Raw genomic sequence first — 19,480 nt, forward strand, 5'->3', positions numbered from 1 at the left:
AAGGATGGTAAATAGTAACAGTCTTTACTTCTGCATCTGGAAGATAGAGATACTGATGGTGTTTATTAGCTCCTTTCTCACACAGCCATAGTAATTATGATTCATCATGTATTAAATACCTCTGATAAAGGTAACTAGCTTTCATTTACATGTAATAAGTCTGCTTACAGTAGCTTGCATATAAACCTTTATTTGTGACATCACATCAAAAAGTCCCATAATTTTGCCTGCTAATTTGCTAAGCTTTGAGCTTCATTTTCCAAGATACTGAAAGCTCTAGGGTAGAAGCAATGAGAGAAATGCAGAACCTGAGAAAATTTGAACCAGAATGTTTCAAGCTGAGCCCACAAAAGAATAGGGAAGTAAAATTAAACCCCTCCTCCAGTAAGTCTAGCTCTGGGGAAGTCTAAAATTGCTCCTTCTCTTCTTTACTTCCTTGTAGCTTATTTCTGGGTCTTATTCACTATTTCTTTTCAGATTATACTACATGTTAACAAGCTTTATTCAAAGTAATTCTTCTGTCTTTTCTATTATCTCATAAGTTTTGTTATGAATTTTGCCTCTGGTGCTTCTTTGTTGTTTGAATTTTTTCCTCTTTTTAGTTATGTTGGTCTGTATACAGTAGTATGAAAAATATGTGATAGTTTGCTTCCTACTGGAACACAAATACATTCACTCTAAAACTGTACTTTCTTCTTTTGCATTATTCCAGGGATGATGGTTTACTATCAGTAATACAAGGCGATTTGTACACATCAGACATTGCCATATGTAAAGTGAAAGAATAGCAGCAGTAAGTCTTCATTTTAATCCTTTCTGAAGCAAACTTCAATTTATCCATCCTGAGATTTCCACTGCCTCACAATGTGTTCAGGGATTTCCTGGTCTTTAGGTTTAAGGCAATAGGAAACTGCAAAATACCCCATGCAAAGCAAAGCTGAAACAAAAGCAGGGTTAAAAATCTTGTAAACTGGATCATGTACAGACAGTTATAACATCTGCTTGTGCTTGTTCATGAATCTCTCCTACATGGGAGAAGTCAATTGCAAGTGATTATTATTTGTGGATAGTAAAAAATATAAAAGCATTTCCCTGTCAGACTATTTGAAACTGCCTGCAAGCTACAGATCCTGAAAATGTCATGACTGAAGTTGTGGAATTGTTTCATTTCTCTTTATTGCCACTGTTTCATTGCCATTGGTTCATATTCTTTGTGTGTGCATGAGTTGCTCTAATACAGATTTTCCTAGTTTCTGCTGGTAGCCTAGAGTTTGTTTCTTTTTTTGCTGTTTATGAGCTCTGATGGATTTTAAAGGCTAGCATGGCTCTGATCTGCCTCAGCAGAAGGTAGTTGTTGCAAGTTCTAATGCAATTCTTTATTTCTTTGCAATTCTTTGCAAAACTTTTATTTCAGATCTACCTGAGAAAATGTTCCAAATCCTCACAATACTGTTGCTGGAAATACAGATCTCCATGGTTTCAGGTAAGAGAGAAACTGCTTTTCAGTTCCACTAACAGAACTAATGCAGCTTTTAGCATGTGGGCTTCAGCACCTCCAGCAATACTTGCATGAATGGTCAGTAATGTCTGGAGCCTCTGCTTTCTATCTTATAGAAGGCACAGGCACTGACTGAGCACAGGACAGGTGTCTGTCACTTTCCAGAGTCAGGGAACATATTGTGCATTGGCAGCTGAGATGTCCAGCATCAGTGGCATGGCTGTGAGAAGGAGAATGACCAAAGCAACCAATGCCCACTGGGAAGTGTGAGATGGTGTGAAGTATAATCACTTGTGTTCCCCTGTTCATGCCTGTAGCAGAAGCAGCTTGGCTAAAACCCAGAAGGAGCTAGGCACTTTTTCACAAAATTTTCTCCCTTGCTACAGTTGCATGGACTTCTCTTTGCAGTGTCACTACCAACACTTCCAAGTGCTCCTGAATTGTCTACCAATACATAGCACATCCAATATGGAAAGTAGTAACAAAGTATATTGAATGATGTATTAGAAATAACCATATCAAGTACACTTTAAAATGGCAACCTATTGATAACAATATTAATTTCAGATTGGGTGAATGGCTGAGATTATTTTGATATGTTTTCTGCAATACTGTTGCACATATCTGAGAAAACGCATGAGATCAAATGATACTCACATGGTTCCAGGTTTGTGGAGACTGTAATTGCTACATAGCAATTTTGAGCTATACACATTTATCCAGTGCAACTCCGTTTAACACGAACTACACTGGTATTCCTCCTTGTAAAGGATAGTGACATTAGATTTACAATTTCCACAATTAATTGTTGCTTTTATTACAACCTTAGGACATGTAAGAGACCATATCACAGTTTGATAAAAATGGTCCCTGTGTAACCACTGGCCTAGCCTTAAGTTACTCAAAAAATGCAAAAAAACCTCAAAAAACAAACAAAACCCACCACCAAAAATTTGGTCACTCTGCCCTCATCTTTCAGACTCTGTAATCAATACAGAATATAGATGATTTGCTATTATTACTATATGGTAAAAATATTAGTGTGAATATGAACAAAAAATGCTTAAAACTTTTAGTCAAATCAGTAGCCATATACCCCTGACTGTGTGACACAGTTTTGCCCAACTTTAAAGAAAATCAGAACATATTTTGATGAAACAAATGAAACTGTTCTCTTTTCCATACATAGCTTTATTTACAGTTGAAGTTCCTCAACAGCTCCACACTGCAGAATATGGGAGCAACGTGACCATGGAATGCAGATTCCCTGTGAATGGCTCAGTGGATCTAAGACTTCTGACTGTTATTTGGGAGCAGAAAAGGCAGGGCTTGTTGAAATCAAAAGAGGTGTGCACCTTCCGCAATGGGAACACACTCTGTCCATCTCAACATCCTGATGATGTAGGAAGAGCATCACTTCTGCACAGTGAACTGAAGCTGGGACGAGCCATCCTCCAGATCACCAATGTTAAGATCACAGATGCAGGATCATACCTTTGTCTCATTGACTACCAGGGCGTGGACTACAAATACATTGCTTTGGATGTAAGAGGTGAGGGGTTAAATTAAATCTAATTGTATGCTCGTTGAGATGTCTCTACTAAATTCCTACAGGCTTGCAGAAACTGGTTAATCTGAAGGAATTTGTTGCTAGTTGTCCCACCAAGACTTTGTGCTCAGCCCCCAGCTGAACCAAAACAGTCGTCTTAGTGGTGCCTAGCCTTTCCATAGCTGAGCTCCTCCCAGAGCACCTGGTGCAGGGGAGGGACAACATCTGTTCTCCTTCCATCCTTCTTTCTACAGCCTTCTTCTCCAGTGCCACCACCTCCCTCGTCTCCTTTGGTCCCCTTATTGGGCCACCCTCTGGTCATTCCAAAAAGTTTCTCAGAGATGCTTTGATACACTTATGAATCCCGCTGCAATGACCCAAGTGGCTGGGGATTCCCCAAGTGACTACATTTCCCAGAGCAAGGACATGTGATTTTCTGTGTCCATTGAAGCCAAATGGGCATTAGTAATAAACGTATATGTTAATGGAAAGTAAGACAGTCTAGATCTTTGAAAGATTTTTGGTGTTTCCCACTAGTTGCATGTCTGTGTGATGCAAGGCAGCATTCATTTCCCACCCAGATATTTAAATAAAAATATTTATCAAATGCAAAAATGGACACAGACATTCTTAAGACCCACATTAGTTCCTATGAAAAGTCAATTCTTTTTCTAATATGATGAAAACATTACACTGTTTATAAGCTACGGTAAAACAAACATGAAATCAGGCTTTCTGGAAGTGGCATATTCTAAAAGTGAAAATAAGTCCCATAAGATTCCACTTGTCTCTTCTGTCTTAATAAATCATAAATTTAGTGTCAACTGTTGCCCTGCATAAACACACTGAAGTGTGTTCTTTTGCTGTAGGCATGGTAAGGATTGAATAATTCATTTTGCATTGTTCTACAAAACATCCTTCATAATTTTAAATAAGTGTTCCACAGATATAGCCAGAGACAATGCATAGGATTAAAAGGAAGCAGGGAAAGTGAAGTGGGAAAATGACTGTTGTTGCATACAACAATTTCACTCAAAAACTTCTCATGCAGCATCTTACAAGAGAATAAATACTCAAGTAATGAGAATACCAGGTGAAGACAAGTTTGTTTTTATGTGCCAGTCAGAAGGCTTTCCTCTGGCAGAGGTTTTCTGGCAAAATGAGAACTTCAATCTCAGCGGATCTGCAAATACCACCTATACACTGACTGCAGATGGTCTCTACAATGTCACCAGCATCCTGACATTCAAACCAAATATGAGTGAGAACTACACGTGTGTCTTCTGGAATAAAGAACTGAATGGAGAAACTTCAGGTCACTTTTCCACTTTGGGTTCGTATGACCTTGAACTTGTACATGGCAGTGTTCATACATATATCATGTGCTATGCTCTATCACTGGAGTTCAGTTCTAGAAATCAGTGTAATATTGATTCTTGTTTAACTGAACAAGCCAGTATTATTTGTGTCTTTGAAGTCTCAGCTAGCTTCCACTCCAACAAACCAGTCTGTATTTTTCTGTATATTTTAATTTTAGAGTAGCTTTCCTTATTTTCCTGCCAATACAGAGGGAATTTTTTCAGCTGCATGGGCATCTTCCTTGATAGTCTCCTACTTAATTGTTCTATCTAGCTGTCTACCTTGACTTCAGCAAGGCTTTTGACACTGTCACCCCTAATATCCTCATGGCTAAGCTCAGGAAATATGGGTTAGATGAACAGGATCAAGAACTGGTAAATTACAGAGTCCACAAGGTCGTGATCAGAGGAATAGAATCCAGATGGAAGCCTGTTGTAGGTGGCATTCCCTAAGGATCAGTACTGGGTCCAGTCTTATTCAATTTATCAACAACCCAGACAAAGGAATCAAAAGCACTCTCCACAGGTTTGCTGGTGACACTAAACTGTGTGCAGTGACTGATCCACCTGAAGGCATGGACCTTGATAAGCCGGAGGGCTGGGCAGAGAGAAATCTAGTGAGGTTGAACGGAGTCTAAGGTCCTGCACCTGGGGAGGAATTGCCTCGTGTGCTGTGCCAGCACAGGCTGGAGCTGACATCTGTGAAGTGGATGGAAGGACCTAGGAATCCTGGCAGACAAAAAGCTCTCCATGAGGCAGCCAAGAAAGCTAATGGTATCCTGGGGCACATTAGGAAGGACATTGCCAGCAGGTTGAGGCAGATGATCCTGCTCCTTTACTCAGCAGTAGTGAGGCCACATCTGGAGTGCTGTGCCCAGTTCTGGGCTCCTCAGGACACGAGAGAGAGGAGGTACTGGAGTGGGTTCAGCAACGGCCACAGGGATGATGAGGGGACTGAAGCATCTCTCTTATGAGGAGACACTGTTTAGTTTGGAGAAGACTGAGAGGAGGTCTCATCAATATATAGAAATATTTCAAAGGCAGATGCCAATAGGATGGTGACAAACTTAAATCCCATACAAATGAAAGATTTGACTGGCTTTTTTAAAGGCTTTTCACAGTAATAATTCAGAACAAATTATTCATAATATGAGTGTAAATCACTATGTTGATAAATTTTACAAATCCTTTGTTTAGTCAGAGCAAGACTTTGGAGGAACAGAACCAATAACTTGAGAAACAATGCCTGTTTTGTAAGTTATAAATTTACTCTCCTTTAATGTTTTTAACAGCTTTAATGAGTACACAGTATAGTGGACAAAAATTCCTGATCTCTTTAATCATCCCCACATGTGTGACTGTAGCTGTCCTACTCTCTGCACTAATAATATTTCAGAAGAGAAAATCATTCAAGAATGAGCAACCCAAAAAAGGTACATTTTACTTCACATAGTGAAACTTTTCACTATTTCTTTACTTTTTCCTGTGAACAACCTTGAGGAAATTTTAATAAGGCACACTTGCATGACTTCAGTCACATTTTATTTCTAGATGACAAGAGGGTAGAATATGAGATCTTGGATAATTTTAATTGGGTTTTATTTTCCTCACTGTGTTACTTATGTGAGACAAGGTGTATGGAAAGATACATTTTTAAAGCTGACCAGTTAGTATTCTGTACAGAGCACAAACTTTGCCTTGCATGAAGACTGTAAAAGCATAGTTTGAACAGTGTTTTCTTTATAGCTACAAAGACACTGTGGCTACAATATATTACACAGATTTTTTATTTTTCAACTCCATTATGCCTCTACAACTAAAATGGTGTGATACAGGACTATTGCAGTATTTCCTTCCTTGTTTGCATGTGCAGTAGTACAAAACTAATAAAGCTAGTATTTTCTTGCACATGAACAGACTCCAGTAAACCAGACTATATGTATTTATAGTCATGAAAGGAGAGTCTTAACATTATGACTTCAGAATTTGATTCAAGTTTTGTAAAGTTTTTGATTCAAGTTTTGTAAAATAAAAGAAATGGAGAGAAGTTTATTTATTTGATATTATTTAATAAAACAACTGTACTTATAGCTCAGTTTAATCTAAAGATTTGTTGAATAGTTATAGTTACAATATAGTTTCTTTCAAATCTAGAAATGTTTATGCTAAATTTGTATATATTTACTTTAACAGACAGGAAAAGAAAACTGAACCCTAATGCAAAGGATGAGAACAGTAAGTCATAGGCAATTTTTAAAATTTACATTTACAGATTTTTCCTTCTTACATCTAAAATCTTAAAAAATATGTAGATTGAAACCTAAATAATGTTACATCAGAATAGAGGGTAGTTTTGAGTTTTAAGTTTTGAGTTAAAAACTCTTTTATTCTTGAGTTTTTAAAAAATGACGTTTCTAAAGTTTTGACTTTCTCTTGGGCAATGCAAAAAATTATAAATATTGGTTCCCTTTCACTGAGGTACCAATACCTTTCATATACAACTCAGCATACACCTCTGTATACTAGCTGGGGTTCTAGTAGTCTTGGCTGAGAAGGATACTCACAGAAAGCTGGTTGTTTTGGATAGCACCAAGATTTTTGTGGCAATAGTCTGTTATACTTTTAGCTCAGGCTACAGGTTTTAACAACAAATAAAATGATACCTCATTTATCTGGAATATTATATCATCTCCTAGGCTACTTCTTGTCTTATGAGAATCTGACTTGCCGAGACATCCAGAAATTTTTATGTTTCAGAGGGAAGACAATACCTAAAAAACTGTCAGGATGCATCTAACTGTTCCATACTAAAACTGAACTGAAAAAAAAAAATGATATGACCATAGAAAACCATAAATCAATCTGACAAGAAAAGTCTTAATATACCTACTGACATAAATCAATTCTGTTACCTAGAGATAACAGTTTGACAGGCTAATGCACTGTGAGGTGAGAGGCTGTGGCCAGTGTTAGGTACAGAGGTGCTTGGTTCAGCCATAATTCCCTTGGTGTCCAAGCAGACCCTCACATAGTGAATTGAGGTCAGCCCTGAGGCTGCCAAGGAGGACAAATGGAGTAATACTGTGATGCAGCTAACCAAGTGAACACAGAGACAACTCAGGGCTTTTCCAAGGACAGGATTTTTTTGAGAATCCACCCATATTTCTCACTGCTAAAAAAATACATGAAAAAGTCACCAGCTTAAAAAATAAATTTTGTAGGTGAAAGCTAGAGATTGGATGAAGAGAGCATGAATTCGCTGATTTCCAAATCACCTCAGGTTGTCATGTTTGCATCTTAACTGTGTTTGATCCACTGCCATCAGTAGATATTACAATTGAAACAACACTTTCAGAAAGACACTTCCACCTTCCAGAAACCTTGCTGCAGGCAAAGTCTCATTCTTATTTTTCATGTGACAGTGTGAAACTTCAGTGGCATCATGCCATGCATTGTTGAATGAACACAAGCTCAAGGCAAGCAGCATTCTGGAGAACAGCGTTAGTGCATGTCCAGACATCATTCCATGGCATATTGTCCGAGCATAGCTTGGCTTCCCCTGGCTTTTTGTATTACTTTTGTATTTTTCCACTTTGTAGCCTCTTCTGTGCACTTAGTGAAATGAAGAAATTAAAGGAGACAAGGCCATTCTTTGTGGTTTTACTTCTTCATTTTAATGACAAAAAAACTTTGTCTTACTTGCAACATGCAGTAAGTCAGATGACAAACATTTATATTTCTCAGCATTGGATGTTTTTAAGAAACCCTGGAAAGAACCTTTTTTCCATGATGAGTAGGTAGTTGAAGCATAAAGCCACAGATAATTTACCACAGTGCCTTGGAAATGACCCATACAGTCCTGGTTACAGTAACAAGGACTGTTAATGTTACCAGTTTTAACTTACAGCTCGAGCTGTATCAGAACCGAATATATAGGACACTTAAACTCATCGCTGAAGTCCCAGTTCTGCACACTTTTAATCACATGCACATATTTACTGACAATCATTACCATGGATGCTCTCTAAACAGATTTCAGTTTTGTTATTTCATTTATATGGCTGAAAATGAGTGATAGCTTTGTTGTAATAGAAAATTCAGACTTTGGACTACAGATGAAAGAGGTAATTCTTTCCTGGGAAAAGATCCCAGCAGATGTTCTTTTAAATTATAACAGCTTTAAGGAGCCATGGTAACTTCAGCATGATAGTCTCCTGATAACCAGGAGACTGAGCTTTCACTCTTTACGACTCAGTTGTTAAAATCAGGCTTTTTATACTTAAATCACTGCAGATTTTTAAACTAATACTATTGCATTTTCTTTCTTTAAGGTGATGATTTTAACTCTCAGACTTAGGCTTTATACTTGTCAACTGCCACAGCTTCAAGAGACAGTGGGAGTGTGAGTCCGTGAAAATTCTTCATCTACATGCCACAATTTGCACTTTTTCCATCAGTTTTTGGGGACTTCAAAAGAAAATTACAGCACTTTAGCCTTAGGATAAAAAGTGGACACATGGGGATGTATTTACACTGCAGTGATGGAAAGATATGCCTCCTCAGATACCGTATCTTCTTGAAGTTACTGAGAACCATGCTGTCATGAAATGTGGTTTACCACTGTGGAGAGGTCAGCTGAGAGCATTTGATACACTTTACTTTTGGACTTACTGTTGCTCAAGGGATTTTTCTTTAAGAATGCCTTTATCAACTGTTCCAGTATCAGGAATGGTGCTTGGAGTAAAAAATCTTGTGGAATTTGAATAAAAGCTGTAAATGCTATCTTATGTCAATTATCTTTCTGTTGGAAGCATCATTACATGCCCATATCCCATTTCCAAATTTTCTAACACATTAAACTGCGTATTACCAGAAGTACCCTCTCGCATCAGTGTATGCACTTGTATAACTTGTATCATTGCAACAGCTGGAAGATATTTCATATCAAGAGCAATAAGAGGTTGAAATTAAATAAAATGACAGACAAAAAAAAAAAAAAACCAACCCAATACTAGCAATAAGTCAACATTATGTTGCATAAGAGAATTTTAATGTCTATATAAAACCTCACAAGTAAGTCAGGTAAAAAAACATGAACTGTGATATTATGCTACGTAAAAAGTTTCAAATTTGAACTGATTATTCAACAGAATTTTCTTTAGGAGGAATTTGGAAGCAAAAGTGAAAATGAAGCTCAGATAGATTTCTGCACTGGTTATTTTTAAACAGTAATTTTGCCTTTGTTCAGATGAAGAAGTGAGTCTTTTCCATGCCAGGCTGCTTTGCTTCCTAATACTGGAATGCCAGATTTGGGAAAACATCCAAAATGAAACACCTTTTCCTCTTAGTCAGTCATGAGATAGTGAAGTAAGGGCACTCGGTAAGATCTGTCATATTGTTTTGAAAGACCAGTGGCTTTGGTAAGCTGTGTTTTCTACTAAAATAGATGTAACAAGATTGAAGAAAGGTGTTCACATGGAAGCTACTTCTGTTATGACCTTGCTCTTAGAAGAGTTCCACTGATTGAAGTTTTTGCATAGTAGTTACTCTGAATTTGGATGGGAACTGGTTCTCCAGTGTCACTTTGCAGCTATTTATTCCAGCAAAAAGTGGACCTACAGTGCTGCTAGGAGACCAGAACATCAGCATTCACCCTCTCTTGTTTCACCAGGACAGGTGGTTTTAAAAAGCAGGACTGCCATTGATTTTTCTTTGGAGGAGAAAAACTAATCTCTCTCTGACATCATCTGTAATTTAATATCTATGTATTGCACCTTTAATTACCCATTTGTAGCCACTGGATTCAGCTGAGACAAATCCACACTAGGCTTGCTATGTCCTATGTCCTTGCTGACATGGCAAATCTGGCACATGTCAGAGAATCAGAGGCAGCTTCTTAAAGCATTGGTTAGCTTAATATGGAATAGCAGCTTGGGAACTGCCCTGGCTTGCACCATTTAGCAATACTTAAGGGTCAGTACATAAGGTCAAGCAATTTCTCTCTGTTCCAGATTTGTACTCTGCTGGGAACTATGAGCCCTTGCTCTTCTGTCAGCTGGGGTGAAATCTAACCCACTGTATTTCTGGAAAGAGTTAATTTTGCATTTTTCTGTTTTTTTCCTCATGAAAATGAAATCGAAGTAATAAAAATGAATTTATGTGGATGGACATAAATAGTACACTGCAGTCTTTGCAATTAGGTTATAGTGATTATCATTGTTCCTTGCTGAAATGGAAGTCATCTTGTCATTACTTTATACTGGTGAGTAAATGCTGCCTTGGTGTGAGCAATGCAGAACAAGTGTGGGTAGCATTTCCTGCCCATTTTACAGGCAAGGCAAACACCCTGCTTTCCCTCTTACTGGATTGTACACTGAAAGGTTTCACCTGGCATCCCTAGGCAGAGGCAGCTCAGCTTTCCACAACACTCCTATGACCTGTCCACTCTATTTCATTATGAATGGAACAATAGCACTGTTTACTGCAATAACTGTAAGAATACCTAGAAAAGCCAAAAGCTCATGAGTTTCTATTTTCACCAGCTCTTGCTCGATGCTTATGAAGCTGACTGTCACATCTGAGTATGTGAAAGGTAGCTTGTCAGCAGCTTGGCAGTCTATATATGTCTATGAATTCATGCAAGACTTGTCTTTTACTGTAAACCACTGAGCACATGATACACGTGTGACATGATGAGTCTCTGTTCTTTCTGCTTCACCTACTGTTTTACATGCTGTGATCTCCAAACAGCTGAAGTGAGTTCTCACATACACACTGCCTGCAAAATGTTTGAAGGGTTTGTGTTCTGTTTGTCTGTGGTGCTCTCTCTGTGTTTTTTGTTGTTGTTGTTTTGTTTGTTTGCTGGGTTTTTAAAAAAAATTGGGTTGTTGGGGGTTTTTGTTTGTTTGGTGTTGTTGTTTTTTCTTTGTTTTTTTTATAGTTTTGAACTTGATGGTGAGTCATGATGATGTTAGACCATAAAACTATTAGGTATTTTTAAAATTTGACTTAATTGTACTGTCATCTGACATTTTTGAATGGCAGAGAGGATACCTTGCATAAAAAGATACTGTTACTCTTTCTGATATGTACTGCCTCTATTCATCTCCATACATTTGTCTCAACTAGGTCCATGTCATAAGCAGCAGCATCTTAGTGTACTGGAAAAAAGTAGGGATTCAACTGAAGTTGGTGGAATGTTTGTGAAAACATGTGCAATGAATATACTCAGTGGTTTATAGTCACCTAAAACATAGTTCACTGAACTTTCATGATGACCATTTTTCACAAGCAAGTAGAGAGTTTGTTTTCAGTATTGAATTTTTCTGGTATGGCTAAGGAAAATCTACTTTTCCAATCCACTGACCTGCTTTACTATGTATGAGTGAGGTACATGCCATTTTAGCACAGGAGCAACTGGCAAATAGGGTGATTAGTCTTTCTGTTAATTCCTCACCTCTGCTATCAACCAGAGATTTTAAGGGCTTACAGTAGGTTTATTTCAGCTTTTCTACAACTGCAACATTTTCAGTAGCTGTGAACTGCAGCTTGGTCTGTGATTAAGAGCATAGAGCAGAATAAGATTAGCTGTTTGTACCAAGTTCACTTTCATACTGGTAGCAGCCTAAACCCATACTATTTTCTTGATTCCCATTACCATAGACACGTCTGAAAGCAACTGCTAACATCAAGAAGGTTAATATCTCTGGAAGAAGACTGAAGCAGAAGAGATATTCCTAACAGCCAATTGAAATGCCTTATAAGACTAAGTCGGCATACTAGAAAACCAGCAGCTGATTCTGACTATGGGAGCAATTGGAAATGCCTTTTAGAATTTTGGACATCAAGAAACCTCTATTCTTCCTTAAGAAATACTGCAGTCATCTTTTCTTAGAGAATTTCTTTCATCTGACAGAACCATACGGTTTACCACCAAAACTGATACCTACCTACTCCACAAAATAGTTACAGAGATAGTTTTACAAACCATCTCTATACAGTGAGGGTCACAGTTACAGGAATAAGTCTAACTTGTCTTTTCCTTCTGTGGGGATGGGGATCAACTAAGCAATCTTAGAAGTCCCTTCTAACCCAAAATGATCTTTGACTGTAAACCTGTTGTTCAAATTAACTTCCATATCCTTTGTAATTATCTGATTTTTCTTTTACTCTGATGAACACGTGGCCTTAAAGTATAGCCTTAGATCAATGACTACGATGTGGTTCAACAAGATATCCTGGTTTTCCTCACCATATGTCAAGCATGCTGTGTAATACTTTTTTATAGCCAGTGCTTGTTAATATTTCACTCAAACTCAATACACAGCCATAAGGTAAAAAGTAGCTGAAACAGGTAAGTGCACTGTACAAATATTGTTAAAAGCTGACTTTAATGAACTACTGAGTTCACTTCTGCATTTATTTTCAATGCAATTTTCAGCAGCTAATGTTTGTTTACTCACAAGCACATTTCCTTAATGGGCTTTTCCAAGTGAGAAGTGAAACATCTTTCATGTAAAGTCTATGTTAGAAACCATTTTACATAAAGAATGATGCAGTAGAAATTTGCACAGTGGGCTTAAGCTCATTCCTTAGAGGTGTTTTTCAGGCAGTAGGGTGAGATGATTGCCTGAGTCTCTGCTGGTGAAGGTGGTACTTTCACTAGTGAGGGGAGGAACCTACCTAGTCAGAAATTTGGGGTTCTAATCACAACATTGCTAGCAAGAGGACTTCTGTGCTACTGGACAACAGTATTTGTGTAGGAAGTCAACCTTTTTCAGGTGATAGGACAAACATAATCCTTACAGAAGAATAATAGATAATTGTCAGTCTTAACTATGCAAACCTGGTGAAACAGAGGCTAGGCATCAGTGAATAGATGTATAAACTTGAGAAAATCACTAAGAAAGGAGAAGCTGTTGGTGAGAATAGGGAACAGGAGAAGGTCAACATTTTTTTTTCAAGAGGGACACAGAATGTTTGTGAAACTAATAAAGTCAGATGAAGCACTGTGAGTTCAAAGGACTTCCCAGTTCATATAAGAAGTTATAACTGCTGAGCCATGCTTCTGTACAACCCCAAAATATTGTGGTCCTAGTGCACAGATCTCCCTCAGACTGGTATGAAAACTGAGAAAGCAAGACAGCTTTCTGAAAAATTTATAGAGCAGAAGCAATATTTTAGACCTCCAAGCAAAGTCTTTGATTTTCTCTATGTTTGCCATGCATGTACTTTATGCTCCTAAAGAGTTGTGAAGTAAAATGCAAGAGAGTAGACCTTGCTGAGATACTGGGGAAGATGTCAGGGGTTAGAGTCTGCTTCCGGTCTAGTTAAATGCCCAAAACCAGGTACAGAATCTAATTCACCAAACCTAAGAGATGGTGAATCTGGTGAATTCCCATCTGTGAAGCTTATTTAAATGAAATTTCACAGAGATGGATGAAAATTAGTATATGTGGTGAATGAATGATTTCTACTGTCCCATACATTCTTCTCTTAATATAGGTTTAACTTCAGAAGAGACTACTCACTCCATTGTTTTAATTGCCACTATCTTAGGTGTATGAAGAACTGTTTGTGTCCTTTATAAAAAGTCTCAAACTTCTTTTCTACAGAGTTGTTCAGTTTTCCAAAACTAAAAATGCTTATGACCACTGCTGTAAGAGGACAGAAGGTTAGAGCCCCTGTCCTCCTAGAACCTCCACTGGAAGAAGCTGGGTTGGATACTCCCAGTATTTCCACAATGCTGAGTTGTACAATTGTATCCGAGACTGCAGAGAGATGGGTGAAAACTGTCCAAGGCTGGCAAGCATTTTCTTTCTTCAGCCAAGGCAGACTTGAACAAGACATACTGTGGAAGCCAGTTGGGCACAAGCCAACTCTGCTCAGTTAGTCACTGCTGACTATCTGGTCTCTAATACTGCAGACACCACTATTCTGGAAGCCAAACTGTGCACTAGGATAATGTAACACTCCTAGTGCTTCAAGGTGACTGATTATTGTCTAAAACCAGTTTAGTTGTGAATTTGGCCTGACAGGAGAATTGATAATGGGTAGAAGCTAAAAGTTTCTTGACTCAAATATGGAAAGCTGTGAAGAATGATAGGAAGTGATTACAAAAATCAACTAGACAGACAGGATCCCAGGACCATGCAGAAAAGGCCAAGGATATTCTCCAGTCAAAGGTCATCATCTATGCATGTGCTGTGTGCTGGGTATTGATACAAGTCATGCATCTTTTGTTGATATGCATGTTTTGAGCTTCATTCATTAACTGATATGCCTCAGGTACTGCAGCAGAATGCTCTATATTGGGTACTGTCCACTCTGTCCTAGAGTGGACAGTACCCAGCTTGAATAATACCCTATTTGAAAAACCCACCAGCAATGGACAGAGGAGAGGGTGCACACTGCTTTTGGTATTGCAGAATGCTGAAACTAGCCTGACTCATCAATTCTGAACTTTAAACATTCTGGGGAAAAATAATGTTTCCTGGCAAACTGGCTACAGTGATACAAGGCTCCTAATAAAGGAATCAGTGATATTACTGGTAACTTATCTAAAGTTGCCGACTTGACACAGCTGGCCTAGAGACATTTGACTGATAGTCACTTTACCCTATAAAACCCAGTCTGCTTTCATAAAGTGTCTGCCCAAGAGCAGGCCATACAGCCTACCATCACAGTACTATATTTATTTGAACTTTGGGAAACAGTTGCAGGTAAAAGTAGCAGGAAAATAGCTGACTATGTTTCTGAAAAAGAGAGTAATTACATTGAGAACTCAGATGACTGCTTTCAGAAGGAATAAGGTTTGGCCCCATTTTCTATCTTTGGTGTGAGTTCTCCTAAGAAGACTTGAGAAAGGGACTACTTTTTTGTACTGAATCTTGCTATTTGTCATCTGATCTATTTCACAAGAAGTAAGAATTTCCTTAGAAAGGGATTCAATTAGCTGACTGCGTGTTTCTTAATTGAAGCAGCAATATCTCCTATCTGATAATCTAGAAATGTTTTCCAAATGTATTTTACTGATGGAGAAGGTAAGTATGTACCTTAATAAAAGCAGACAGAAGGAGATCAAAGAAATAAAAGTAATCTCTGAAGTTTCATTACAATCTTCATGTAACTAGTTTTACAGTCCTTGCAAGATAAACTGCCAGTGAGCTTCAAGAGCAGGGCTGCCCCATGAGGGGCTATGAGCCAGGAACAGATAGCAACCTCAGCACCACATCCTCCCCAGCAAAGCTTAACACCAAGGTTAAGTAGGAAAAGGGTTGGTAACACATCTCTAAACAAACCCTTTTCAGTCAAGGTGATTGTGTCAAGTTCAAAACCCACCCAGGAGTCCTGACTGGGCACAGCCAGCCACGCCTGGACACAGGACAATCTACAACAGCATGCACCAATGGCCCAGTCAGGAAAAGCAGCAAGTCAGGATGCCAGGGACAGAGCTGGGCACAGACCTACCTACAGCTTGGCTCCGGCAATGTTTGGGTGCCTGACATGAATTTAAAGAGGGTTTGTGGGCCCATGGGCAGAGGATGCACTGGCGGGGTCACCATTGAGTCTGGCCAGGGTAGCTAGGGTAGCTAAAGCCCTCTGTTAGACATAGCCACCCAACAAGGAGGAGTCCATTGCGTTCTATAACACATCTTGTGTTCAATATTCCTAGTTTTAATAGCAATCATCTTTCTGTTAGAGTAGGATGACTCCTATAAGTCCTATTTTTCGAGCAGCCACTTCTGGAGTAATCATGTGCCTTCTGCTTTAACTGTATTATTTAACCACTGCCCTGCATGTTGCCATTTTTAAATATTAAAGGGCTTGGAGTTTCTTTTGCAATAAAGAAACCCATATGCTCATATATATTTATTCATACTTACATCTAAATGTCTGTTGACAAAAGTTAAGTCAGTAAATTCTTCATTGCATGGCAGCGCTACTTCTTTCCTTTCTCAAACAGTTCTTTCAGAACTGTTTGAGATCTCAGCAGAGCTTTGGAAAACTCTGAGCAGAAATTTAGCTGACACGATCCCTGCACCCACTCTAGATTTTTTTTTTCTGAAAGTATTAATCAAGGAAAAAACCTTGTTCCAGCTTCTCTTACCGCTAAGTTCTGCTGAACTGACCACAATGCTGCTGACAGATCTTATCTCAAGTTAGGAGGATTGGTTACATGCTTTAGTGACCTATTCTCTCTTTTTCAAAAGAAACTTGGTTATATTTAAGGAAATGTCATCTGACATCTGCTTCTGACAGACACATAGTGTGACTTTGCAATTTTGCTGCTTCTCACAAGTCAGCAGACCAAAAGACTGGTAGGGCTGATAATGCAATATCAAGTGCTAGAGATCTTCTTTGCAGCAGTTCTGCCTTTACAGAATAATCATGTTCAGAAAAGGCCTTTAAATTAAAAGATAGTGTTATACAAGGTATCACAGAGTACAGAGCCAAGTGATTTTCAGCTGAATAAATCATCAGCACAGTTGACCACAGACAGACCTATTACCAAGCAGAGTAATGGAGAATTACAACAAATATCTCATAATAAGATCTCACCAACTAAAGAAAAGAAAACAAACCACAAAATGCAAGAACAAAGCAAGTACTATTAAAAAAAAGAAAATGATGAAAATAACTGATACTTTCCTGCATCATCTCCACCACCCCAACAGGGAATACACTGCTAAAAATCTGAAACAAGTTTGGCTAAAGCAGCCCTGAGGATGTGAAAAGAAAATAGTTAAATAGCTAAGCAAACTGTGCTCATATGCAGTTATTTAACTGCTGTGCTGGCATACTGTGTGCCTCAAACAGACAAAGGATTCTAATGGGGATCTTTAATCAGGAATTTGATAGTTAAATTAGTAAAGGTTTTTTGTATGCTACCCTAATGATTTTCAGTCCTATTTGCTGTCTGGTCCTTCTCCTCTCCTGCTGCCCTCCTCTGCATATTTCATATTTCAAATTTCTCTTGAGCACTATGTGCTAATAGCCACAAGAAAAGGAAAAAAAAAAAAAAGAAATGACAACATATTTGTTAACATTTTTATCTATATAACTTGCACCAAGTCAGAGCACCGCTGTCTGGCTGATGTTTCAAATAATCCCTTTCTTGCCAGTAAGTCTCTAAAGACTTTATTTTACTAATACAGAGATCTGAATATTTTATGCTGTTTGACTACGATGCCATTTCAAGTCAGAATTTTAAATACAAACAGACAAGCTGTCTGATGCCCAAGCACTGTGCTCTGTACATGGATGTTGTAGGCATGTGAGGGCGGTTTCTGTATGCCATGAGAAATACAGCTCAAGTTGCTTCTCATAGGAAACAGTGAGGTAAAACAACAATTATCACTGAGAAATCTGGTTATCTTTCTTCTACTTTCAAAAAAAATTCTTGCTGTGTTTTTACTCTTTTGAAGAATATTTGCTGTGCACTAGCAGCAATGTGTGCATGCTAGTATGTATTTTGTAACAAGAGAACTTTGGAATCTAGGTCTGGCGTTCCTACATTTTTAGTGAACACCTAGCCCTGGTCAAAGAGGCCAAACAGTGCTATCAACATGAGAGAGGTTTCTGTTTTACCTGTCATTTACATCTTGAAACCCCAGATTGCTAGTATTTTCACTGGGTTTGTCAATATTGAAATTATAATGTTCTCTTCTTGTGCAAAAACCTGTATTACTGCACCTCCATTATTCTACCGGCAGAAGCTGAATTTTCAGCTCCTTAATTCTAATTTGCATGTCACATTTGGAAATTTCTCTTGAGACCTTTACAGCAAAATACAGGACTTTGCCTGTAACATGGGAATTTTAGTTTGCTGCCTCAGCAAGAGGAACATTATTTTGGAATTTACTTCTTAGTGGGAGTAGAAGAAAGGAGGAATGAAATCTCAGTATTTCAAGGACTACATAAAAGTCTCACATGTCACCTGATTCAAGACAAGACTTCTTTTAAATACAACATTTCTTCAGATTTTGAATAGCAATGGCATACCTGCTTTTCTCATGTTTACACAGAGGTAAATCCTGAGGTGTGCTGAGCTGTCACAAGTATCTACGTTAAACAGCAGCTCCAAAACTGAACAGTTGCAGGACTAGATCTATAAACCTAATTTTTCTACTGACTTCAGTTATCAATGTCCTGTGCTTGCTTACAAGCCTTGCAAGTTGGTAAATTCTTCCAGCTGATAAAGCAAGGTTGTAAGAATAGTTTTGCCTGTATGCCGTCTTATAAGCTCTCAGATGTCCATCAGAGGAAATTAAAAAAAAAAAATTTTGCAAATCCATCCATTAAAAATAATTTGTAATTGGTGAGTCACTGAGGTTCTGTTTTTTTAATGCCAACAGAGATTAACTAGAAATCTATTTGTACAAGGTTTCAAAATGGATACTCTATCAAAGAATAAAACATGCCCTTTTGAAATGTGTTGCCTGAGTGAAAGCTGAAGGAAGATCATTGGACACTGTGATTGAAGGGTTAAAGTTTTACCCCATTTAATACTGGGGAATGCTTGTGAATTATGTGCATTCCAAATGGAAGCAACACAGGAATGACAGTGATTTTCATTCTGGGCATTATGATTTTTCACCTTTAGGCAATCTTGTTCATCCTTACCAAGTAACAATACATACTGGCTGATGAACTGATTTTGGAAAAAAATCATAAAATGGTGAGAAAACACATACCTGCAATGGAACAGCCTACTCAAGAAGTGAACACACCAAATTTGCCCTTCTGCTCATTTAGTACCTAACCAAATGTAAATTTCACTGGATACTTCCTAGGTTCTTATACTGGAAAGGACAGTGAATACCAGTCCTTGCTCATATCATTGAGTATGACAGATTTTCCAATGTTTCTCCCTCATCTCTTCCTTCTGTGTCTCACATGCAAACAGAAACTGAACTCACATAAGCATGGACACACAGGTGGCCTGATTCTGTTCCTCCTCTCTGGCTGATCAACATATATGCAGGCCCTCTCTCACATACGTCAAAGCTACATTCACCTTTGCAGTCCTTCTCATGTCATTTACAATATTTTTTCACATTTCTTTTCAATGAA

General features: G+C 38.2%; 1 protein-coding gene across 1 annotated transcript; it reads left to right on the forward strand.

Moving 5' to 3' along the window:
• Positions 1 to 712: 712 nt before the first annotated feature.
• LOC118699397 (programmed cell death 1 ligand 2-like) lies at positions 713 to 9,168 on the forward strand. Its single transcript, XM_036403394.1, has 7 exons — positions 713 to 793; positions 1,415 to 1,483; positions 2,688 to 3,050; positions 4,099 to 4,380; positions 5,698 to 5,838; positions 6,599 to 6,640; positions 8,737 to 9,168. Exons 2-7 carry the CDS (start codon positions 1,429 to 1,431, stop codon positions 8,760 to 8,762), a joined length of 909 nt encoding a protein of 302 aa, XP_036259287.1. The 5' UTR covers positions 713 to 793; positions 1,415 to 1,428; the 3' UTR covers positions 8,763 to 9,168.
• The last annotated feature ends 10,312 nt before the right edge of the window (positions 9,169 to 19,480 follow it).

Source organism: Molothrus ater, chromosome Z (genome assembly GCF_012460135.2).
Source record: "Molothrus ater isolate BHLD 08-10-18 breed brown headed cowbird chromosome Z, BPBGC_Mater_1.1, whole genome shotgun sequence".
Classification (NCBI taxonomy): Eukaryota; Metazoa; Chordata; class Aves; order Passeriformes; family Icteridae; genus Molothrus; species Molothrus ater.

Coding starts and splice junctions, on each gene's coding strand:
- LOC118699397 (XM_036403394.1), top strand. CDS start 1,429: ATGTTCCAAATCCTCACAATACTGTTGCTGGAAATACAGATCTCCATG. Junction 3,051..4,098: donor CATTGCTTTGGATGTAAGAG/GTGAGGGGTTAA, acceptor CTTCTCATGCAG/CATCTTACAAGAGAATAAAT. Junction 4,381..5,697: donor AGGTCACTTTTCCACTTTGG/GTTCGTATGACC, acceptor TGTTTTTAACAG/CTTTAATGAGTACACAGTAT.